This window comes from Aquarana catesbeiana, linkage group LG01 (genome assembly GCF_042186555.1).
Source record: "Aquarana catesbeiana isolate 2022-GZ linkage group LG01, ASM4218655v1, whole genome shotgun sequence".
In the NCBI taxonomy this organism is placed as follows: Eukaryota; Metazoa; Chordata; class Amphibia; order Anura; family Ranidae; genus Aquarana; species Aquarana catesbeiana.
The window spans coordinates 892,131,434-892,151,178 of record NC_133324.1 but is presented as its reverse complement, the minus strand read 5'-3'; the positions used below and the strand labels follow the sequence as shown (position 1 = coordinate 892,151,178).

General features: G+C 42.0%; 1 protein-coding gene across 1 annotated transcript in view; it reads right to left on the bottom strand.

The window, feature by feature from the left end:
• Nucleotides 1–19,187, bottom strand: part of POLN (DNA polymerase nu) — a 202,735-nt gene extending 183,548 nt beyond the window's left edge. The window contains exons 1-3 of the mRNA XM_073610916.1: nucleotides 18,750–19,187; nucleotides 12,307–12,479; nucleotides 4,218–4,330 (exon numbers count right to left, since the gene is read on the bottom strand). Coding sequence (XP_073467017.1) covers nucleotides 4,218–4,330; nucleotides 12,307–12,479; nucleotides 18,750–19,085 — 622 coding nt within the window. The 5' untranslated portion in view covers nucleotides 19,086–19,187. The remainder of the gene's footprint in view (nucleotides 1–4,217; nucleotides 4,331–12,306; nucleotides 12,480–18,749) is intronic.
• Between the last annotated feature and the right edge of the window lie 558 nt (nucleotides 19,188–19,745).

The window sequence follows — 19,745 nt, the reverse complement described above, 5'->3', positions numbered from 1 at the left end:
TGTTCATGATTTCACATTGCTTATTTTGCTTTAATAATCAGAAACATATCTTAGTATATTTTTGATTAAGATCAGACTGTCTTATGATTTACTGAAATATCTCATATATGTCTTTTCCTCTTTTTCTGTGTTTATTTGAGGAAACATCTGCTTGTGGTTTTGTCTCTGTATTTTTTAAAGAAGCTGCGGTTGTCCAGCAGACAAGTGACAGAGGATGAGGAATGTTTTGACCTATTAACTTGAACTACAGGGGTCACCATTTTTGATATCACAAGATGTAGGCATTATTAATGTTTAGAAAATCACAAGATTGGGATATGTTTGGAAATTACCGAATATGCTAATATGTATTATCATTTTGATTGGCCCCCAAATTGTGGGCAGAGTCTTGTAAAGACAGCATAAAAAAGCGAATCTAAAAATAAAGACTTGTAATCATTTCAGCATACCTAGTGTGTGTATGTGTTATTGATTAACCGCCGGCGAGGACCTCCACTGAGCCATCTCCAAGAGCCTAGGCCACAGGGAGAAGACGGGCGCCTAACAATGATAATATTTCTGTGGAAGAATAACAGACATTAACAGTATATATTCAAGTAATCAACTAGAGAGCAATAACTGAGATTTAAGAGCAATATAGCTCTCAAACATATATTCAAGCTGCTTTCAGGGGATTCCAAATCTGAGAACTAAGAGCAGAGGCACACTTTAATGGTAAATAAAAATGTTTTTTGAGCCTTTAAATCGGATTGGTTACCTTTGGCTCTATAAGTCCAGGCAGAAGAAGGAGATCAGAGGAAAGACTCCCTTTGTGTCAGGCCTCTCTCTCCTGTCCCCTGACACCACAGGCCCAACTTTAAACACTTTGTTCACATCAACATGTAACGGCTTAACTTCCTAGATAAACTGTCCCACACACACCCACTGCATATACAGAGCCCTGAATATGTGTGTGCGGATCTGTATGGCACTAGTAGCTTCAGTCCTTTTGAAGAAAAGAAAACTTTGTGTCTTCAGCTATCCACTTTCGTTGGTGCACTTAAAACTCCTGGATAGCAGGGCCAAACAACACAACTGGCCCAGATTATCAAATGAAGCAGGCAGGATCTTTCTCAGCAAGGTGAGAGGACAATGATGTCTGTATGCAGTGTCCCAGAAATGGATAGCCTTATCCTTTGTCCCTGTGGCACTACAAGTGTCAGTAAGATGACTACCAGCAATGATGCCAGTATACAACATTTATTTAACTCCTTCTGTGGTGCAGTGTCCTTGTTTCCTGCAAATGGGCAAAAATCCCCCTCACCCAATTAGCTCTCCTGGCGACCAGACTGGTCCCCTCACACTGGAACGCTTCATTGTTGGTGCAGATGCACCTGGATGTGCACCTGGGATCCCCCTCTCTCAGGCTGGATGTCCCAACTAGTGACGGAGGCCTGAATCGCGCGGGGAGATCACTTGAGAGAGAGCATCTCTCCCTCAGGTCTGATCTCTTCCCCCGCATCGCGCTGACTGAATTCTCTTCTAGGAATCAAAATGGAGGGTCTCCTTTCCTGCCAGCAGAGCATGCTAGCATTTGTAGTTCTGCCTCTTTAAAAGTGAGTGAGGCTGCTCTGTGCTGAGGCTTCATATTCCTACAGTCCCTCTGATAGCCTGCTGTAACTGTGCCTCTAACTGGCTCTTCTCCCGCCAATAGGAGCACATGGGAGGAAAGCAGAGAGTGGGAAGATGCCTGTGTTAATGAGGAGAAGGGGGGGAGTCCCCGACAGACATGACAGGCACACTCTTCCTCTCTCAGGCTGGAAAGACTGTGTACATGCAGTCAGTGAAGAAAAAAAGGGAGGAAGGGGGAGAAACTCCTCATAGCTGCAGACACTCTGAACTCCGCCCTGTCAGCTTATCTGTGTTAATGTAAGTCTTTGGCTGAAGCACCTTCTACATACACAAACAAGCAAGGCCAATAGGCTAGATAAATACTAACAAGTGGGCTTCTCCTCTAAGGTAAGCTTTGATTATAGCAGCTAACTTTAACTTGTAGCATTAACCCCACGAAGGAGCTTGGTAATCTGTGCTTCGACTTCAAGAACACCCCCAGCCCCCCTGATACACCTGGTTGAATTAAAGTTACTGCAAACACTTATAAGAACTCAAGTATAGAGGACTTTAACTTGACTGTAAATTGGTACCAGGAAATAGACACAAGACTGTTTAATGGTCAATGAGCGCAATGTCTTGGTATGGGTTAGAATAAATGGTGGTCGAGCACAAATGAACACACAGAAGGTAGGTTCAGACATAAACTGCTAGATAGTATAATCACTATGCCAAGGTAAGTTAGAATAGAGGTCTGTACCACTAGACTGGCATTAAAACAATAGTCAGCAATAAACAGTGCATATAAGCATTAACTGCAATGTGAATAATAATATTATAACTAATCTAAAATGCACTCTAGGAGAATGGCTAGGATATGGTGCAATGTCTCCTGATAGGTACCTCTTAACATAAGCAATGGGTAAAGGTCTCTGTGTAACAGCTGTAAAGAGACAGTCTTTATTCCTAACTCTTCAGCCGGCTAGCATTGAGGCCCAGTTGTACCATAGATGTACATGAGAATAGTCCCTCATGGCAAAGAACTCTCTGAGGCTCTGAAAAAGGAATTGTTACTCTACATAAAGATGGCCTAGGCTACAGGAAGATTGCTAAGACCCTGAAACTGAGCTGCAGCACAGTGGCCAAGACCATACAGCGGTTTAACAGGACAGATTCCACTCAGAACAGGCCTCGCCATGGTCGATTAAAGAAGTTGAGTGCATGTGCTCAGCATCATATCCAGGGGTTGTCTTTGGGAAGTAGACGTATGAGTGCTGCCAGCATTGCTGCAGCGGTTGAAAGGGTGGGGGGGGGGGGGCAGGCTGTCAGTGCTCAGACCATATACCGCACACTGCATCAAATTGGTCTGCATGGTTGTCATCCCGGAAGGAAGCCTCTTCTAAAGATGATGCACAAGAAAGCCTGCAAACATTTTGCTGAAGACAAGCAGACTAAGGACATGGATTACTGGAACCATGTCCTGTGGTCTGATGAGACCAAGAAAAACTTATTTGGTTCAGATGGTGTCAAGCGTGTTTGGCGACAACCAGGTGAGGAGTACAAAGACAAGTGTGTCTTGTCTACAGTCAAGCATGTTGGTGGGAGATTCTTGGTTTGGGGCTGCATGAGTGCTGCCGGCACTGGGGAGCTACAGTTCACTGAGAGAACCATGAGTGCCAACATGTACTGTGACTGACTGAAGCAGAGCATGACCTTTGGAGACTGGGCCACAGGGCAGTATTCCAACATGACAACGACCCAAAACACACCTCCAAGATGATCACTGCCTTGGTAAAGAAGTTAAGAAAAAAGGTGATGGACTGGCCAAGCAGACCTAAACCCTATTGAGCATCTGTGGGGCATGCTCAAACAGAAGGTGGAGGAGCACAAGGTCTCTAACATCCACCAGCTACGTGATGTCGTCATGGAGGAGTGGAAGAAGACTCCAGTGGCAACCTGTGAAGCTCTGGTGAATTCCATGCCCAAGAAGGTTAAATAATGGAATAGTGGAAAATAATGGTGGCCACACAAAATAGTGACACTTTGGTCCCAATTTGGACATTTTCACTTAGGGATGTATTCACTTTTGTTGCCAGTGGTTTAGACATTAATGGCTGTGTGTTGAGTTATTTTGAAGGGACACCAATTTATACTGTTATAAAAGCTGTACACTCACTACTTACATTGTAGCACAGTTTTGTTTCTTCAGTGTTGTCACATGAAAAGATATAAAAATATTTACAAAAATGTGAGGGGTGTACTCACTTTTGTGAGATACTGTATATATTAAAATGGATAGCTTCCCCATCTTTGAATGCCCAGAACCTGCCTTTAGTTTAAACGGGGGGATAGACAAAATGCTGCAAATTTTCCATCTGTGTTATTACAAGTGGAGAAGAGTTTAATTATTTATCATAGGAGGTCATGCTTGGTATAATACAAATGGCTATGCAGATGTGCTTTTCAAGATTTAAACTTCTGCTATTACATAACATTATAACAAATCATCATTAATTGTCAGTGTATAAAGCATCCACTGGAAAACAAAGTACAGCAATTAGTAAATGGTTAAAAGCCATAGTGCAAAATATCTGTACACTTCAATTTTTTTTTATAACTCATTGTACCTTTTTTCCAGCTGATGATTTTCCTGAAGACTGGGACAACTGATCGGAGGAAATCTTTTGCATCAAAGCAAATCCCTGGTGTTTTCCTTTGGAACAGAAATGGAAGAAATTTTCTGTGAAATGAAAACACAATAAGACATGGTTCTGTGAGCAAGGCATCATTTAATGAGGCAGTGAATTATGCATATCTATGCATTTTTGTAACTGCACAATTATAACCATCAGAATATGTAAAGCTCTTCAAGAAGTAGTATTGAAACAAGTTGCATGTTGGGTATTTGCAGTTTATCAGCAACTTGAAGGGTGTTTAGGTGAGACAATGAATCAGGTCAGATGATGGATTGGAAGATTGGAGCTTGGTTTAGAGCACACTTAGGCTGCATTCACACATGAGCATTTCAAAGTTGCGAGATTTCACCGCGATTCTGCCACATTTTTACAACGATTTTCCCACAATTTTGTTCAGGTCACTAATGTAAGAGGCAGAAAAACGGCTGTAATCTGCCCCAAAGAAGCTCATGTTCTTTTTTAAGCTCAGGGCGTTTTTCAGGCGTTTTGCTTCAGGTCACAAAACGCTCAGATGTGAACAGGTGCCATTGAAATGAATGGGATTTTGCTTGTTGGGCGTTTTTCAGCCATTTTTCAGGTGTTTTATGAGCATTTTATGAGCTGAAAACTCTCAGGTGTGAATGCAGCCTAAAGCTTGCCTTGTGGTCAGGTTAAAGCAGTATTAAACCCAAAAGCAAACAAATATATTGCAGCTTACAAAATTCTTTGATTTGGTGGCTACATTCGTTTTCATTTTTTGGCTTTTTTTCCCTTTTTGCCACCCGGTGATTCTGCCAGTAAGTCTGTTGTTTTTCAAAAGAACAAGCTTTTTTGCAGATGTAGCAGTTGGAGAGATGAGACAAATCATTTGCCACTGACTTGGGTTCTTAAAACGACCAGCTTTTATTTATTGATGTAATATCTTTATTCCAAAAGAAAAAAAATGTTTGCTGTAAGGCCTGGTTCACACCTATGCAGGTTGCAGTTGATGCATATTCCAGGTGCATTTTGTGTTTTTCAATACGCATTTTTGATCCACTGAAGTCTATAGAACCAAAAACACAACCTGCTGGTCCCTGGCCCTTTCCATAAAATGCACAGATGTCAATGTGACCCATAGAAAACCATGTTAAATGGACTGTAGTGTGTTTCTGTAAAACAGAAAACACACAAAAAAATGCACAGGTGTGAACCGGGCCTTATAAAGTGTTAGCTGGAGCTTGGCTTCAATTTGTTAGTGTATCTAAATCTGGTAATACATCTAACACCCCCTCCCCTGAGATTAACAATGCTGCTGTCCAAAGGTACCCCCTGTTCTCCTTCATCCAGATTGGGGCAATCTAATATATGGTGTGTGTTACTGGCTGGACCACCTGGTGAAAACAGGGGGGAAAAAGCCTGAAAAAATAAAACTAATACAGCCACCGCATATAATAATTGGTAAGCTGCAATATATTACATTTGGCTTTGGGTTTAGTATTGCTTTAAAGCGGAGCTCCGGGCTCCTTCAGAAAAAAAAGGGTGAGCAGCTACAAATGCTGACTTCACAGCTGGTTCCCTACTGCACACGTGCAAAGCGAGCTGCGATTTGTGAATGGCCTGGCGGCGGGGGAAGGGAGAGGGGGGGCCGAACTACCAGATGAGTTCCCGGGGTGAAGTCAACTGGAAGTGGGAGCGGGTACCGATCCCCCCTCCCCTGAAAGGTGCCAAATGTGGCAGCAGAGGGGGAGAGGAGGCAAATAAGCGGAGCTTCCCCTTTTTGGTGGAGCTCTGCTTTAAGTAAATTATAACATTGTTGCAGTCTCTGTCTCCTATAACACATCAGCAATGTCAAACGTGTTCTGTAAGGGCAAGTTCCTTGTACTGTTCAGCAGTCTCCTCCGTAACATGACCACTCTTTTGTAACACAACAGCTCTGTTCTGTAATGTGATCATCTAGTATTAAAGAAAAGCATTAAAATGGGATTTCAGATAATGTTTCAGGTACAAACTCAACAAACAGTGTAGACTTGCCAGTAGGATCTAGGTGATTATCTACAGAATCTGGACACACAAAAAACATATGTCCTTCTCTTACCTTAAAAAACATTTTTTTCCTTTATGAAAGTCAAAAAGATAGTATTGCCCCTATATCTGTGGAGGCCAGTTTTATCTAGCCAAAAATTCCCCTTGACTGCTTGTGTAAAGAAACTCAGCTTGAACGTGCATCCCTAAAGTATAACTAACAGCAACATTTTTTTTTTTTAGTTCTGGACAGAATGGAGATGGATTAGAACACCTAGTAAGTTTTTTTTTATTGCTGTCTCATTAGGGAGATTCACCCTCTCTATTTGTCCTGTTTACCTTTGTCATTAAAGGTGAAAGAAAATCTCAAACGTTTGGTTGTCCCCAGAAAAGTAATAGAGGGGAAATCTTCCAATGGGGACACTAGTTCTGGTGACCTGGGGATACCCTTAATTTGCAGGGATTTCCTTTCACTTCCTTTTTGGTTATGGGACAGGAAATGAAAAAAAAACTTCCCAATGGGATGACACAGATGGCAAAATAAAAAAAATAAAAAAAAAACTGTCAGGGATCATAACCTTTCTTTACTCTATCCAAAATGGAAAAAAGAAAAATTTTGCCCAAAGTTCTACTTTAACTGTTGATGGTCGGACCTTAAAGTGATTGTAAACAGCCCATTCAGTTTAAAATAGAAATGAAAGGCAGAATGTTGCTGAGGTCCAAGCATAGCTAAAGCAGGTTAGGCTCCCAAAAAGTCTCACACATGTGGTATCCCCATACTCAGGAGACGCAGCAGAATGCATTTTGGGGTGTAATTCCACATATAACCATGCCATGTTTGAACAATATATAATTTAGTCACAACTTTGTGTAAAAAAAAATTGTAATTTTCCATGGATACAACATGCCTATCAGCAAATAGCTTGAAGTGTCTTCTTTCCAAAATGGGGTAATTTTGGGGGGTTTTGTGCTATCTTGGCATTTTATGGCCTTCAAAACTCGGATAGGTAGTGAGGGGTGAAAATAAAAATTTACGCCCTTAGAAATCCTGAAGGCGGTGATTGGTTTTCGGGGTCCTGTACACAGCTAGGCTCCCAAAAAGTCCCACATATGTGGTATCCCCATACTCAGAAGAAGCAGCAGAATGTTTTTTTTGGGTGTAATTCCACATATGCCCATGGCATGTGTGAGCAATATATCATTTAGTGACAACTTTGTGCACAAAAAAAAAGTTTGTAATTTTCCCAAAACTTGTGGCAAAATATAAAATGTTCCATTTTATGCCTATCAGCAAATAGCTTGGGGTGTCTACTTTACAAAAAGGAGTCATGTGGGGGGGTTTGAACTGTCCTGGCATTTTATGCACATTAGAAGCTTATGTCACACAACACCCACTCTTCTAACCACTTGAAGACAAAGCCCTTTCTGACACTTTTTGTTTACATGAAAAAATATTTTATTTTTGCTAGAAAATTACTTTGAACCCCCAAACATTATATATTTTTTTTTTAAAGCAAAGGCCCTACAGATTAAAATGGTGGGTGTTGCAACTTTTTTTTAACACAGTATTTGCGCAGCGATTTTTCAAATGCAATTTTTTGGGAAAACACTTTTTTTTTTATTTAAATGCACTAAAACACACTATATTGCCCAAATGCTTGATGAAATAAAAAAGATGATCTTATGCCGAGTACATGAATACCAAACACGTCTGTTTAAAATTGCGCACAAACGTGCAGTGGCGACAAACTACATACATTTTTAAAAGCCTTTAAAATTCTTTACAGGTTATCACTTTAGATTTACAGAAGAGGTCTACTGCTAAAATTACTGCCCTCGATCTGACGTTCGCGGTGATACCTCACATGCATGGTGCAATTGCTGTTTACATATGACACCAGACCAACGCTTGCGTTCACCTTTGCGGGTGAGCATGGGTGGGGCAGGGGTGCTTTTCTTTTTTTAATTATTTATTTAGCTTTTTTGTTTTATTTTTAAACTGTTCCTTTAATTTTTTTTATTTATCATTTTTATTGTTATCTCTGGGATGTAAATATTTCTTCTTCTTCTTCTTCTCCTTCTTTTTTTTGAAAAAATTGTGGTCTATTAGACCCTAGATCTCTCCTCTGCCTTCAAAGCATCTGACCACACCAAGATCGGTGCGATAAAATGCTTTCCCAATTTCCCAATGGCACCGTTTATATTCAGCAAGACCAAAGTCATGAAATGCTCGTAGCTTCCGGTTTCTTAGGCCATAGAGATGATTGGAGCTGTTCTGGTCTCCGATCAGCTCTATGGTCAGCTGACAGAACCACCGGCTGCATTCTCAGGTTCCTTGTTGGGACAGGAGAGCCCGAGAAAACCATGGAAGACGGTGGGAGGGGGATATTCCCTCCCTCTGCTTCTAAAAGCAGTCTAGAGGCTATTTAGCTGCTAGGATTGCTTTTACATGAAAGCCGACCGCTGGCTGAAGAGAATGATACCAAGATGATACCTAAACCTGCAGGCATCATTCTGGTATAACCACTCAAAGTCCAGCAACATATCATTACGTTGCCGGTCCTTGTTGGGCATATATTGTAATGTTCTTTTTTTCATGCAGCCTGTAAGCTGAACGAAAAAAAAGATTGATCGGTGGGTATGCCCACCATTAGAATACCGCCCTTCATCCACCCACTTCTAATGATGGGCATACATGCACCATTTTTTTTTAACTGTGGTGGTGAAATCACCTCCTACAGCGCTGGAGTCGCTGATTTTTGTATCACGAGAGCAAACGCTGTTGCTGTCAAGATAGATAAATCAGTGCAGCTGCTGAATGGCGTACCTGAAAAGCAAACAATGGTAACAATTAAACATTAACTCAATAAAACAACTTGATTTTTTAACACAATCTGTGCCTAAAAAAATATATGCCGAAACATGGGGGCAATCCGCCTCTAATGTTAGGAGCAAATTGCTCCTCCACCCCTGCCCCCATGCTTCGACATATATACTCTTTTTTTTAACTGTGGTGGTGAAATCACCTCCTACAGCGCTGGAGTCACAGCTTTACATATCGATGGAGCAAACGTTGTTGCTGTCAGAATAAACCTGTGCTGCAGCTGAATGGTGTACCTGCTAAGCAAATGATGGTTAACAATAAAACAAAGTAACATTATAGTATAACAGTAAGACATACCATACCTGCAAAGCAAATACAATAAAACATAGTAAAAGTAAAACATTACAGTTCTAAAATACAGTAACAATAGAGAGAGAACAATAGATATAGAATACAGAATGAAATATTGAGCGGACAATAGAGAGCAAACATAAGAGAGAAAACAATAGAGAGAGAAGAAAAATAAAACCACCACTGTTTTTGTTTTGTTTTTTTCGTGTTTTTCTTTGTACTTTTATATAAACTGTAAACGTTCCAGATTAAGGTCTCTCAAAATGTGATGGCCATCTCATCTTTCGACACCTTGTGTAAGTGTGTCTAGGACTGTGCAATGATGTACCCTACGCTAATACTCCGCTAGTGTGTGGTAGCGTTCAAAAACAGTCACTAATACAAAGACCAGGTTGGTCAGGACAGGAGGTACAATAAAAGCGGGTGTCACACCTATATCCGCGCTTTCTACAGACACGACATTTTCTTTGGGGATTTCTTTGAGTAGGGGTACCAGGGAGGACATGCGGAAAATGCCTCTCATGCAGCCGGCTGACTGTATTTGGATTGGGAAGTTGGGCCACAGCACTGTCTGGAAACAGAAGGGCTGTGATTATCTCTTCATGGAATTTAAGGAAGGATCCAGTTCGCCCTGAAGCTTTGTATAGCACATAAGCCTTCAGCAGAGCCAATTGGAATAAGTATACAGAAACTTTTATATACCAGCGTCTGGCCTAACAGGCAATTAGGTACGGTGCCAACAACTGGTCGTTGAGGTCCACCCCTCACATATTAAGGTTATATTCGTGGAGACAGAGGGGTTTCTCCACAACACCAGTCGCCGTAGGAATTTGGACCGTTGAGTCTGTGTGAAATGAGGACAGAACGAAAACATTCTTATTATCCCTCCACTTCACAGCGAGCAAATTATTGCATCTCAAGCAGGCTCTCTCCCCCAGCCTAAGATGGGAATCTACAAGCTACTGGGATTAGCCCCAACAGTTAGATCGCATGGTGCCACATGCACCAAATCCATGATCAAACAAGTGACTAAAATGTGGCACGCTTGTGTAATAATAATTGTCTACATACAAGTGGTACCCCTTTCCGAATAAGGGTGACACCAAGTCCCACATAATCTTACCAGTGCTCCCCATGTAGTCTGGGCAGTTCCCCGGCTCTACACAACTATCTCTTCCCTCATAAACCATAAAACTATATGTATAGCCTGTTGCCCTGTCACAGAGCTTATACATCTTGACCCCATATCTGGCATGCTTGCTAGGAAGATACTGTTTGAATGACAAGTGGCCAGAAAACGTAAACGGGGACTCATCAATGCAGACAACTTAAATCGGGAGTATACAAGGCTGCAAACTGTTGGTTGAAGTGGCTTACGAGGGGCCTAATTTTGTAGAGCCAATCGTATTCAGGGTCACCCCGAGGACGACAGAGTTAGTTGTCATTGAAATGCATGAACCACAAGATCTGCGGCACTAGTACTGGCTCTCTGCTCCATACGAGAGCCTTGCGGTTCTTGCACCTCAACAACAGCAGAAGAACGGGGTCTGGTACGCCTGACATTGGCAGGGACCACTACTCCGTCGTCAGAGCTATCTGCCAGGGTGCCGCTGCTGTCTACAAGCTCGTATTCTGAGCCTGAATCTGACAGATGGGTGAGTTCCTCTTCACTCTCATCTGTCATGCTCAGAAATGTGTAGGCCTCTTCACTAGTGTACCTTCAATTGGACATTTTGGCCTCTAAATTTACTAGTACACTAGTGAGACTCACAGGAAAAAAGGGCACTGACTGTCAGCGACTACTTCCAACGATACCAAAAAAACTGTTAGCGTTCGCAGGGATCAGGCCTGTCTCTGAGAATGCTGCAGTTAAGTGTTTAATGTTTTGTAAGTGACAGTGATCGATTGATATTGCACTCGGGTGGGCTGGGCTGGGCGGATGGGCTAAACGCAGGTGCTAGCGGGTATCTGGGCTAATCCCGGTAACACTGCGTTTTTGGCAACCCTTAACTACTGGGGATGCTAGTATAGATCTGATCAGATAAGATCAGATAGTGATTCGTTCAGACACTATACTACTAAGGGAGGTGTATGGTGCGTGTGTGGGTGTTAGCGCTACGGGCACTAATCTGACGCTGCGACGCAGACCCTAACTGATGCTAAAACCTGATATCACCCGCCAGGTGATCAGGGGGTTAAACCTTATATTAGGTAATATACGGTGAGTGCCCTGACGCTATAAAAAATTAACTTTTTGACCAGCGTCGCCGTGACACTAATGCGGTGATCACTGGTGACAAGAGGTGATCAAGGGGTTAGACCTTTATTAGGGGGGGTCCCTAGACCTATCTGGGGCTACTACTAAGTACCCTAACGCTGATTAGTGTCACAAATGACACCAGTACAGTGATCAAAGAAAAATATAAACACTGCACTGGGTGACACAGTGACAGGGAGTGAAGGGGTCAACTGGGGAGGGGGGCGATCGGGGGGGGTGAAATATGTGCCTACATGTACTGTGTCAGTGTAGTGTTGGTGCAACTCACGTTTGGATGTCCTCTCTACTCTCTTTGGAACGGAAAAGAATTCCACAAGGAGAGATGACATCACTTCCCCTGTCTGTGTTTACACTTACACAGGCAGGGGAGGATTTAATTCGTCAGGACCGATCAGCAGGTCCAGGCCAGAAATCATTGGCCTGGGCCTGGAAACTGATCGGTTCTGAAACAAATCCGATCTTCGCGGCCGACGTAACATAACGTTGCATCGCCCACCCGTGCCATTCTGCCGCAGTAAAACTGAGGCGTCTAGTCGGGAAGTGGTTAAAAATCTTTTTATATCAGAATCTTAATAGAGATTTACCTTATGAAATCATTTTGAGATTTATCTGTTCTCCATGAAGCCTCATCTCCTACAGTCAGATATATGCAGGTATCCGCTCTGTCACAGCTTGCAGCATCTTTTGGATTAGTAGATACAAGCTCATTCCCCTTTTTGAGCAAAATAAAAATTCCACTCAATAATGCAGTTGGATCCTATGAGTAATAGTAAACATTGCAGTAAAATGTAATGTTTAATGAATATTCATAATATTTTTATTTTTTTTTACCAAACAGGATTGCTTTATTAGAAATATAAAAGCAGCATATTACAAAGTAAAGAAACAGTTGGCATGATTAAGTAAACAAAGCTCAATACTACAAACAATACACGGCCCATAAAGTGCAGCAGTGTTGGTGGAAAACAACCAATGATCCCACAAAGAAGGAGACAGATGAAATGCATATTTTTTTATTCAAAACAAAGAAACTATTGGGGGGGGGGGGTGTTCTTTAGGCCATTGTTTCTCAACTCCAGTCCTCAAGGCGACCCAACAGGTCATGTTTTCAGGATTTCCCTCAGATGAAATGGCTGTGGTAATTACTAAAGCAGTAAAACTGATCAAATCACCTGTGCAAAATAATGAAATCCTGAAAACATGACCTGTTGGGCGCCTTGAGGACTGGAGTTGAGAAACACTGCTTTAGGCCACCTGGGCGGGTACTGGAGTCTCCGTTGCCCAGCCAAAATGGCCTATTCATTAACCTCCAGCCAACCACTCACATTAAATATACTGCAAGCGGGTGGCAGGTGCAGGCTCGGCAACATACTTGTAGGTTGGCGGCTTGCTTCCAGGTTTGAGGCGCGCTGGCGTGCATCCCTTTCCGACCTGTGCTTTGATTGGACACAGCACAAGTTTGCCAGCAGAGTTCAGCCAATAATTGCGGCTGAAACCTGTTGATCGGCTGTGTCCAATCACACACAGAGTTCTGTGTTTACAAAACACACAGAGCTCTGTGTACAGTGAACAGAGATCTGGCTGTTTCTTTTCCCTAAAAAGCAGGGAAATAGCCAAAAATAGCCAGATCAGTAAGTAAAAACAGTATACCTTACACACACTACATATTGTTATACACTCAAATACCCCTTTATTGCCCCTAGATGTTAGCCCCTTCCCAGCCAGTGTCATTAGTACGGTGTCAGTGTACAGTATTATTACTGATCACTATATTAGTGTCGCTAGCAATGTCAGTGATCGGTTAGTGACCCTCCCAGCCAATGTTTGTTAGTGCCAGATTGGCTGCCACCCTATCATAGTCACACTAAGTTGCCAATCACCACCATTACAGTCTATAGCTGTGAAAATTTCAGTAAATATACCATAGTTTGTATGCGCTATAACGTTCACATTAACCAATATAACTAATATACACTTATTGGGATTTTTTTTTACCAAAGACATGTAGCAGAATACTTTGGCCTAAATTTATAAAGAAATTAGTTTTTTTATTGTTTATTGGATATGTTTTATAATACAATGTAGAAAATGTAATTTATATAATAAAAAATAAAAAAAACCCAGTGGTGATTAAATATCACCATAAGAAAGCTCTATTTGCGTGAAAAAAATTATATAAATTTTATTTACATATGGTGTTGCATGGCCGCTCAATTGCCAGTTAACCGCTTCCCATCCGCACTATAGCCGAATGACGGCTACAGCGCGGACCTACATTAACGGGAGGCCATCAATAGACATCCTCCCCTTTGCACGCTCCCCACGTGGCGCTATCTGTGATCACCAAGTCAATGGGACTCGGGTGATCACAGATCGGAGTAAGGGGCTGATCCTGGCCCCTTACCACGTGATCAGCTGTCAGCCAATGACAACTGATCACGTGATGTAAACAAACAGAAGATCGGTAATCGTTTCTTTTTTCTAAAAAAAGCCGATCACCGGCTTCTGTGTAAGGGACAGCGGTCCCGAAGAGGAAGAGGCACAGCTATCTGTGCCCACCAGTGCTGCCTGCCAGTGCCACCTGCCAGAGCCCACAGTGCATATCAGTTCCACCAATCAGTGCCCACCAGTGTATATCAGTGCCACAGTGACAGTGCTGAAAGCTGAAAATTGGTCTGGGCAAGAGGAGGATTTAAGTGCCCAGCAAGCAAGTGGTTAAAGTAGCACAGGGCTGAATATCAAAAAATGCCCTGGTCATGAAGGTGGTAAAACCTTCCAGAGGTCAAGTGGTTAAGCAACTCTTCAGAAACAGGGCAAGCGCAGAGACAATACCAACAACTCTGGACCTGGAAAGCAATCCACAGCTAACCTAACCAAAACAAATGTCAAAATCTCCTATACAAGACCCAGTGCATAAGGGTCACTTTCAGGCTCACCCTGCAATGTCCTAACCATGCTGGAAAGCCACAAATATTGGGGTACACAACAGCAGCTCTGTATGAAAAGTCATGTTTGAAGAACAAAAAAAAGAAGAGTGCTAGAAGAATCACAGATAAGTCTTTAAAACAGCAGGGATGAAAAAAAGAAATACATTCTCATAGTAAAAAAATTGAGGCATGCTGGTAGTAGGAGGGGATATACCCTGTGCTGGCTTCCTGAAGGTGGCAATACAACCCAAAAGGTCAAGACTTCCTGTGTTCCTCAATATACAAGAAGAGGTATTTCTGTACTCCATATGCGAGATTGAAAACGCACTGTACAAGGGGGGAATTTACTAGAACTGGAGAGTGCAAAACATCTAGTGCAGCTCTGCATAGAAACCAATCAGCTTCCAGGGTTTAACCCAGGTTCACACTGACAGCCGGACTGAAATCGTGCGAGTTCAGCTGAACTCGCACAATTTCATTCCCGCATGTCAGTCCGACTTTGGGGGCAATTTCAGAGACATCTGTGCGGGTTCCTGCACAGATATCTATACAAATCGCACCCCGACGCCACCAAAAGTAGTACAGAAACTACTTTTGGGAATCGGTGTGGCGAATGTGGCATCGTACAACTTCGGACAGTGCCATTGCCGGCAATAGCCGATTGCACGCCAATTTGGCATGCAATTTGACATGTCAAATCGCATCAATGTGAACCTAGGCTCAGAGTCAAAGCTTAAATGAACAAGCTGAAGTTAGAAGCGGATTGGCTGGCATGCATAGCAGGCACCAAATTCTGAGTGCTCCAGTTTTAGTAAATCTTCCCCTGTGTGTCTGTGTGGAATTCACCTTCACCACTTCTTCAATTTAATGAGGGAAATGGTAGCTCCCTGTAAGGCTAGGTTTCCACTATTGTAATTTTTGCTGCAATTTTGATGGGAAGCAATGCCTGTGTATTCTTGAGGTCTATTGGCACCAAATTCTGAGTGCTCCAGTTTTAGTAAATCTTCCCCTGTGTGTCTGTGTGGAATTCACCTTGTTAGACGTGAGTCTTTCAAATTAATGAGGGAAATGGTAGCTCCCTGTAAGGCTAGGTTTTCACTATTGTAATTTTTGCTGCTATTTTGATGGGAAGCAATGCATGTGTATTCTTGAGGTCTATTGACCTCAAGTCGCATCAAAGTAATTACTCATTGGAAATCATGGGGTATGACTTGTCATGCAATTTTGCAGTCCCAAGTCGCAAGACAAGTCGCACTAGTGGAAACGTAGCCTAAGGCCCCTTGCAGACGAAGCAGACTCTGCCAAAAGGATTCACCTACTCAGCGAGGGATCTGTCCGCTGATCCCCGGTGAACAGGCGGATGACAGGTCCGCATAGTGGAACAGACACAGCCTGCTCTTCTCTATGGGGCGGTCGGATGGCCAGACCATTTCCATCCGACTGTCGTCTGATCAGATGGACGGAGGGGGAACGGATCTCCATCCGTCTGTTTTTAGTGAACTGGAGAGGATCGGATGCCGGAGGGTGTCAGTGAACACATGTCCGCTGACATCCACCGCTCCATAGAGAGCTATGGATGATCTGATGGGGTCCGTCTGAAAAACTGACAAGTGGACCCTGATCAGTCCGTCAGTATGGAAGGGGCCTAACAATTACCTGAGCAGAGACATGGAACTGAGGGAGTGATTTCAGCTTGCATCATAAAAGCTGAAAAGGGTCAGATAATTAAAACATTTTACTGCAAAAATGGTCAAAATAAGGAGGCATATTATAGAGGCAGCAGAGAGGGATGAAAAAAAAAAAAAAACACCAATAGGATGACAAAGAAAAAAAAGAAGATTTCTAATACAGGAAGTAAGGTGGAATTTCTCAGAGGGGTACACAGACAAGAGACAACATCCTAACAGAGGTTCTGATCCTGCTCTACTCCATCTAAAAGTAGAAAAGCAATTTTTGGTTGAGCTATACCAAAGACGATGTAGTTTACTAGAGAAGCTACATTTCACCTAATTCACCGAGCAAGGGAGACCCCGACAAAATTCCAAAAAACCTGGGCCTGCTGGCTACACTTTACGGAATCGGCAGATTTCCATAACCTCTTAAACATTTCATAATAGCTTGACCTGGGGATACCCATGAGACATTGTATGCTGCCACACAGAATACAGGTGCAAGCTGACACCCCACCCGCCCTTTTCTCTATCCTCCCCTAAACAGTGACTAAAGCTTCCTAGTAGAGCCGAGAGTCATACAAGACAATCTACATGTTGCTGCAGTTCGACACAGTGTTTGGGAACTATCCCTAGATGTTCATCCCCAATGAGGAATCTGATATAAATGGAACATCAGAGGAGTAGAGTGACGCAAATAAACCTCTCACTAAGTCGTTAAGAGGGAATGACAAGTGCCAGCTATCAGAGCCCCCACCCACTCACAGTTAGTTCCCAATAGGGGTGTTTGGGTGCCATGGCGGCATGCCTGGTTTACCTGTAATTACCTTACAGAGTCCCTCAAATGTACAACCCCAATCCTCTCCGGGTTGGACCCTTAAGCCTCGTACACACAATCAGATTTTCGGACAGGAATTGTGTGATGATAGGCTGTTGGCGGAAAATCCTACCGTTTGTATGCTCCATCAAACAATTGTTATTGGATTTTGTTGGATAGCATGTTTTAAAATTTTCTGCGGATGAATGTCTGTTGTCGATACACAAGTCCGTCAGACAAAAGTCCAAAGTACAAACACACATGCTTGGAAGCAAGGATGAGCCAGAAGTGGTCGGTCTTGTAAACTAGTGTTCGTAATGGAGAATTAACATTCGTGACCCGCCAAATTATGAAATCTCGAAATGCAGTGCACATTCTTTTCTTCTTTAATGGGATAATAAAGAAGCTACTTTGCTGGTGATACTGATGTAGTTATTGCAAATAATTTTCAAAGGCTTTTTTTCTTCTAGTGATATCAAGAATATTATTATTATTATGCTTTTTTTTTTATTTGGGCAAGTTACCACAACACCATTATCCCGTAGTTTTTAAGATCAAAGTTACAACTATGTTGGTGTCCCTTGTCAATTTTACATTGTATTTTTTTAAATGTAACTGCCTACTCCCCAACTGTCATTTGAAGTAAAACACATAGCCAAGTATTATTCTCCACATTTTTTTATTGTGCATTAAAAAAAGAAAACAAATAAAATCAGACATGCTATCTGCCAATAGAACTTAACCAAAAAGTGCATTCTATGCATCCAAAAACATAAAAAATATACCAAATCAAATTATTATCATTCAACCAAAAAATAAAATAAAAGCCTCATGCATGTGTCCTGCTTCTTAATATAGGGGGTCAACAATGCCAGGAGTTGGTGAAAGCAGGGGTCCATCATCCAGAGATAATTCCGAAAATCATCCGGATTATTCTCCTGGAGCTCCATATGACATAATTGGTCACGATTAATAAAGCAACCAATTTTTGGTCCAAGAAATCCTCTTCCTCCTGTTCCTGGACTGGACTTGGGTCAAAGCAATAACTCCAAAGCCAATAGTAAATAACAAGTTATCTCCTCCGAATTCCGCAACATGGCTGGTTGACGAACGGCCCTTCAGAAACGAACTGAAAAGCACGAAATGAAAAGCGTGAACTGAAAAGCGCTAAATGAAAAGCGTGAAATGAAAAGCACTAATCAACACTCACCAAACTTCTACTAACACGAAATTAGCAGAAGGATCCCAAAGGGTGGCGCTAAAGAGCTGAAAAACCACGTAGTACGTCAGTACGTTCGTGGTTGTTGGCTGACAATTCTTTGCCGTTTGTATGCAAGACAAAATCCAGGCACACGCCTTAGGACAAAAGTCAGAGGTTTTGTCTGCGGAAAATCCGATCGTGTGTACGAGGCTTTATAGAGCGGCAATTATACACTTTGTTAAGACGAGTTTACTATGACTTGCATTATCAATATCCTGGTTTAATTCATGTTTTGTCAATTATATTACTTGTAACCGCTTCACTGTTTTTACCTGTGAATTTGAAAACATTAATAAAATCATTGAAACAAAAAAAAAGCTACATTTTAATTATGAGAGGAAGGAACACTGACCTTAGAGACACTAAGCTGTGAGGATCCATTGTGAAACATCATAGTCAATACCAGGGCTTTAGCTTGTTTGGTTTCCTCAAGTAATTGAAATTGCTCCTCCTGGCTAAGGGATTCAACGCTATAGAACTTCATTTCACCTTTAACAAGCGTGTCCCTCTTTCCTGTGAATGTCCTCATGACTTTGTGTTCTGAGAAGCATATATCTGGCTGACTTTTTAACTCATCAGTGATCTTTGGCAAACATTCCCTGTTTTCATGTGTATTAGTATTTAATCCCACATTTGTAGCACCCTGAACATGTCCTTTATCTTGTTCTGAAATTAAGGAGACTTTCATGGATGGTTGAGTGTCCCTCGGAGCAAACCTGCTGTTAGGTAATACACTTGGAGACAAATGTGAAGAAACAATTACAGATTTTCGCAAAACTTCAGTAACTGCAGGCTGCAAAAAGAAAAAAAAATTACCTTAATTTAAATACGGTAAATAGTATTGTAATTTATAAGTTATGGGGCTTAGTCTATCAAATGGTATATTTCACAATATTGGTTCAGAATATATTAGTACTCTTCATGGATGCTTCTTAGAACATTATTTAGACCCAGTTCTACCCTTACTTGGTGTTTATAACCTGACAAAGGTAATATATTTAGGAGATGAATTTATATTACATATAATTTTTAAGGCTCAGTTCACACTGCATGAACCACATGTGAATCGCACAGGGACCGCACCACATTCCTGTTCAATTCAAATGCAATCCAGTGTGGTGCGGTTTGAGCCCATTCATTTTGAATGGGCTCAAATCATACCGCATTTCACCAAAGATGTGCGTGCAGCAATTTTGGAACCGAACCACAACCAGATCACATTGTCGTTTTGTACCATGCGATCCGATGCCAGCAAATGCACTGCGTTTGCAACCTGCTTTTGGGATGTCGTTAATACTGCATTGAAACCCACTGCAGATCACAAGGGCAGTGTGATTTAAATATGGTG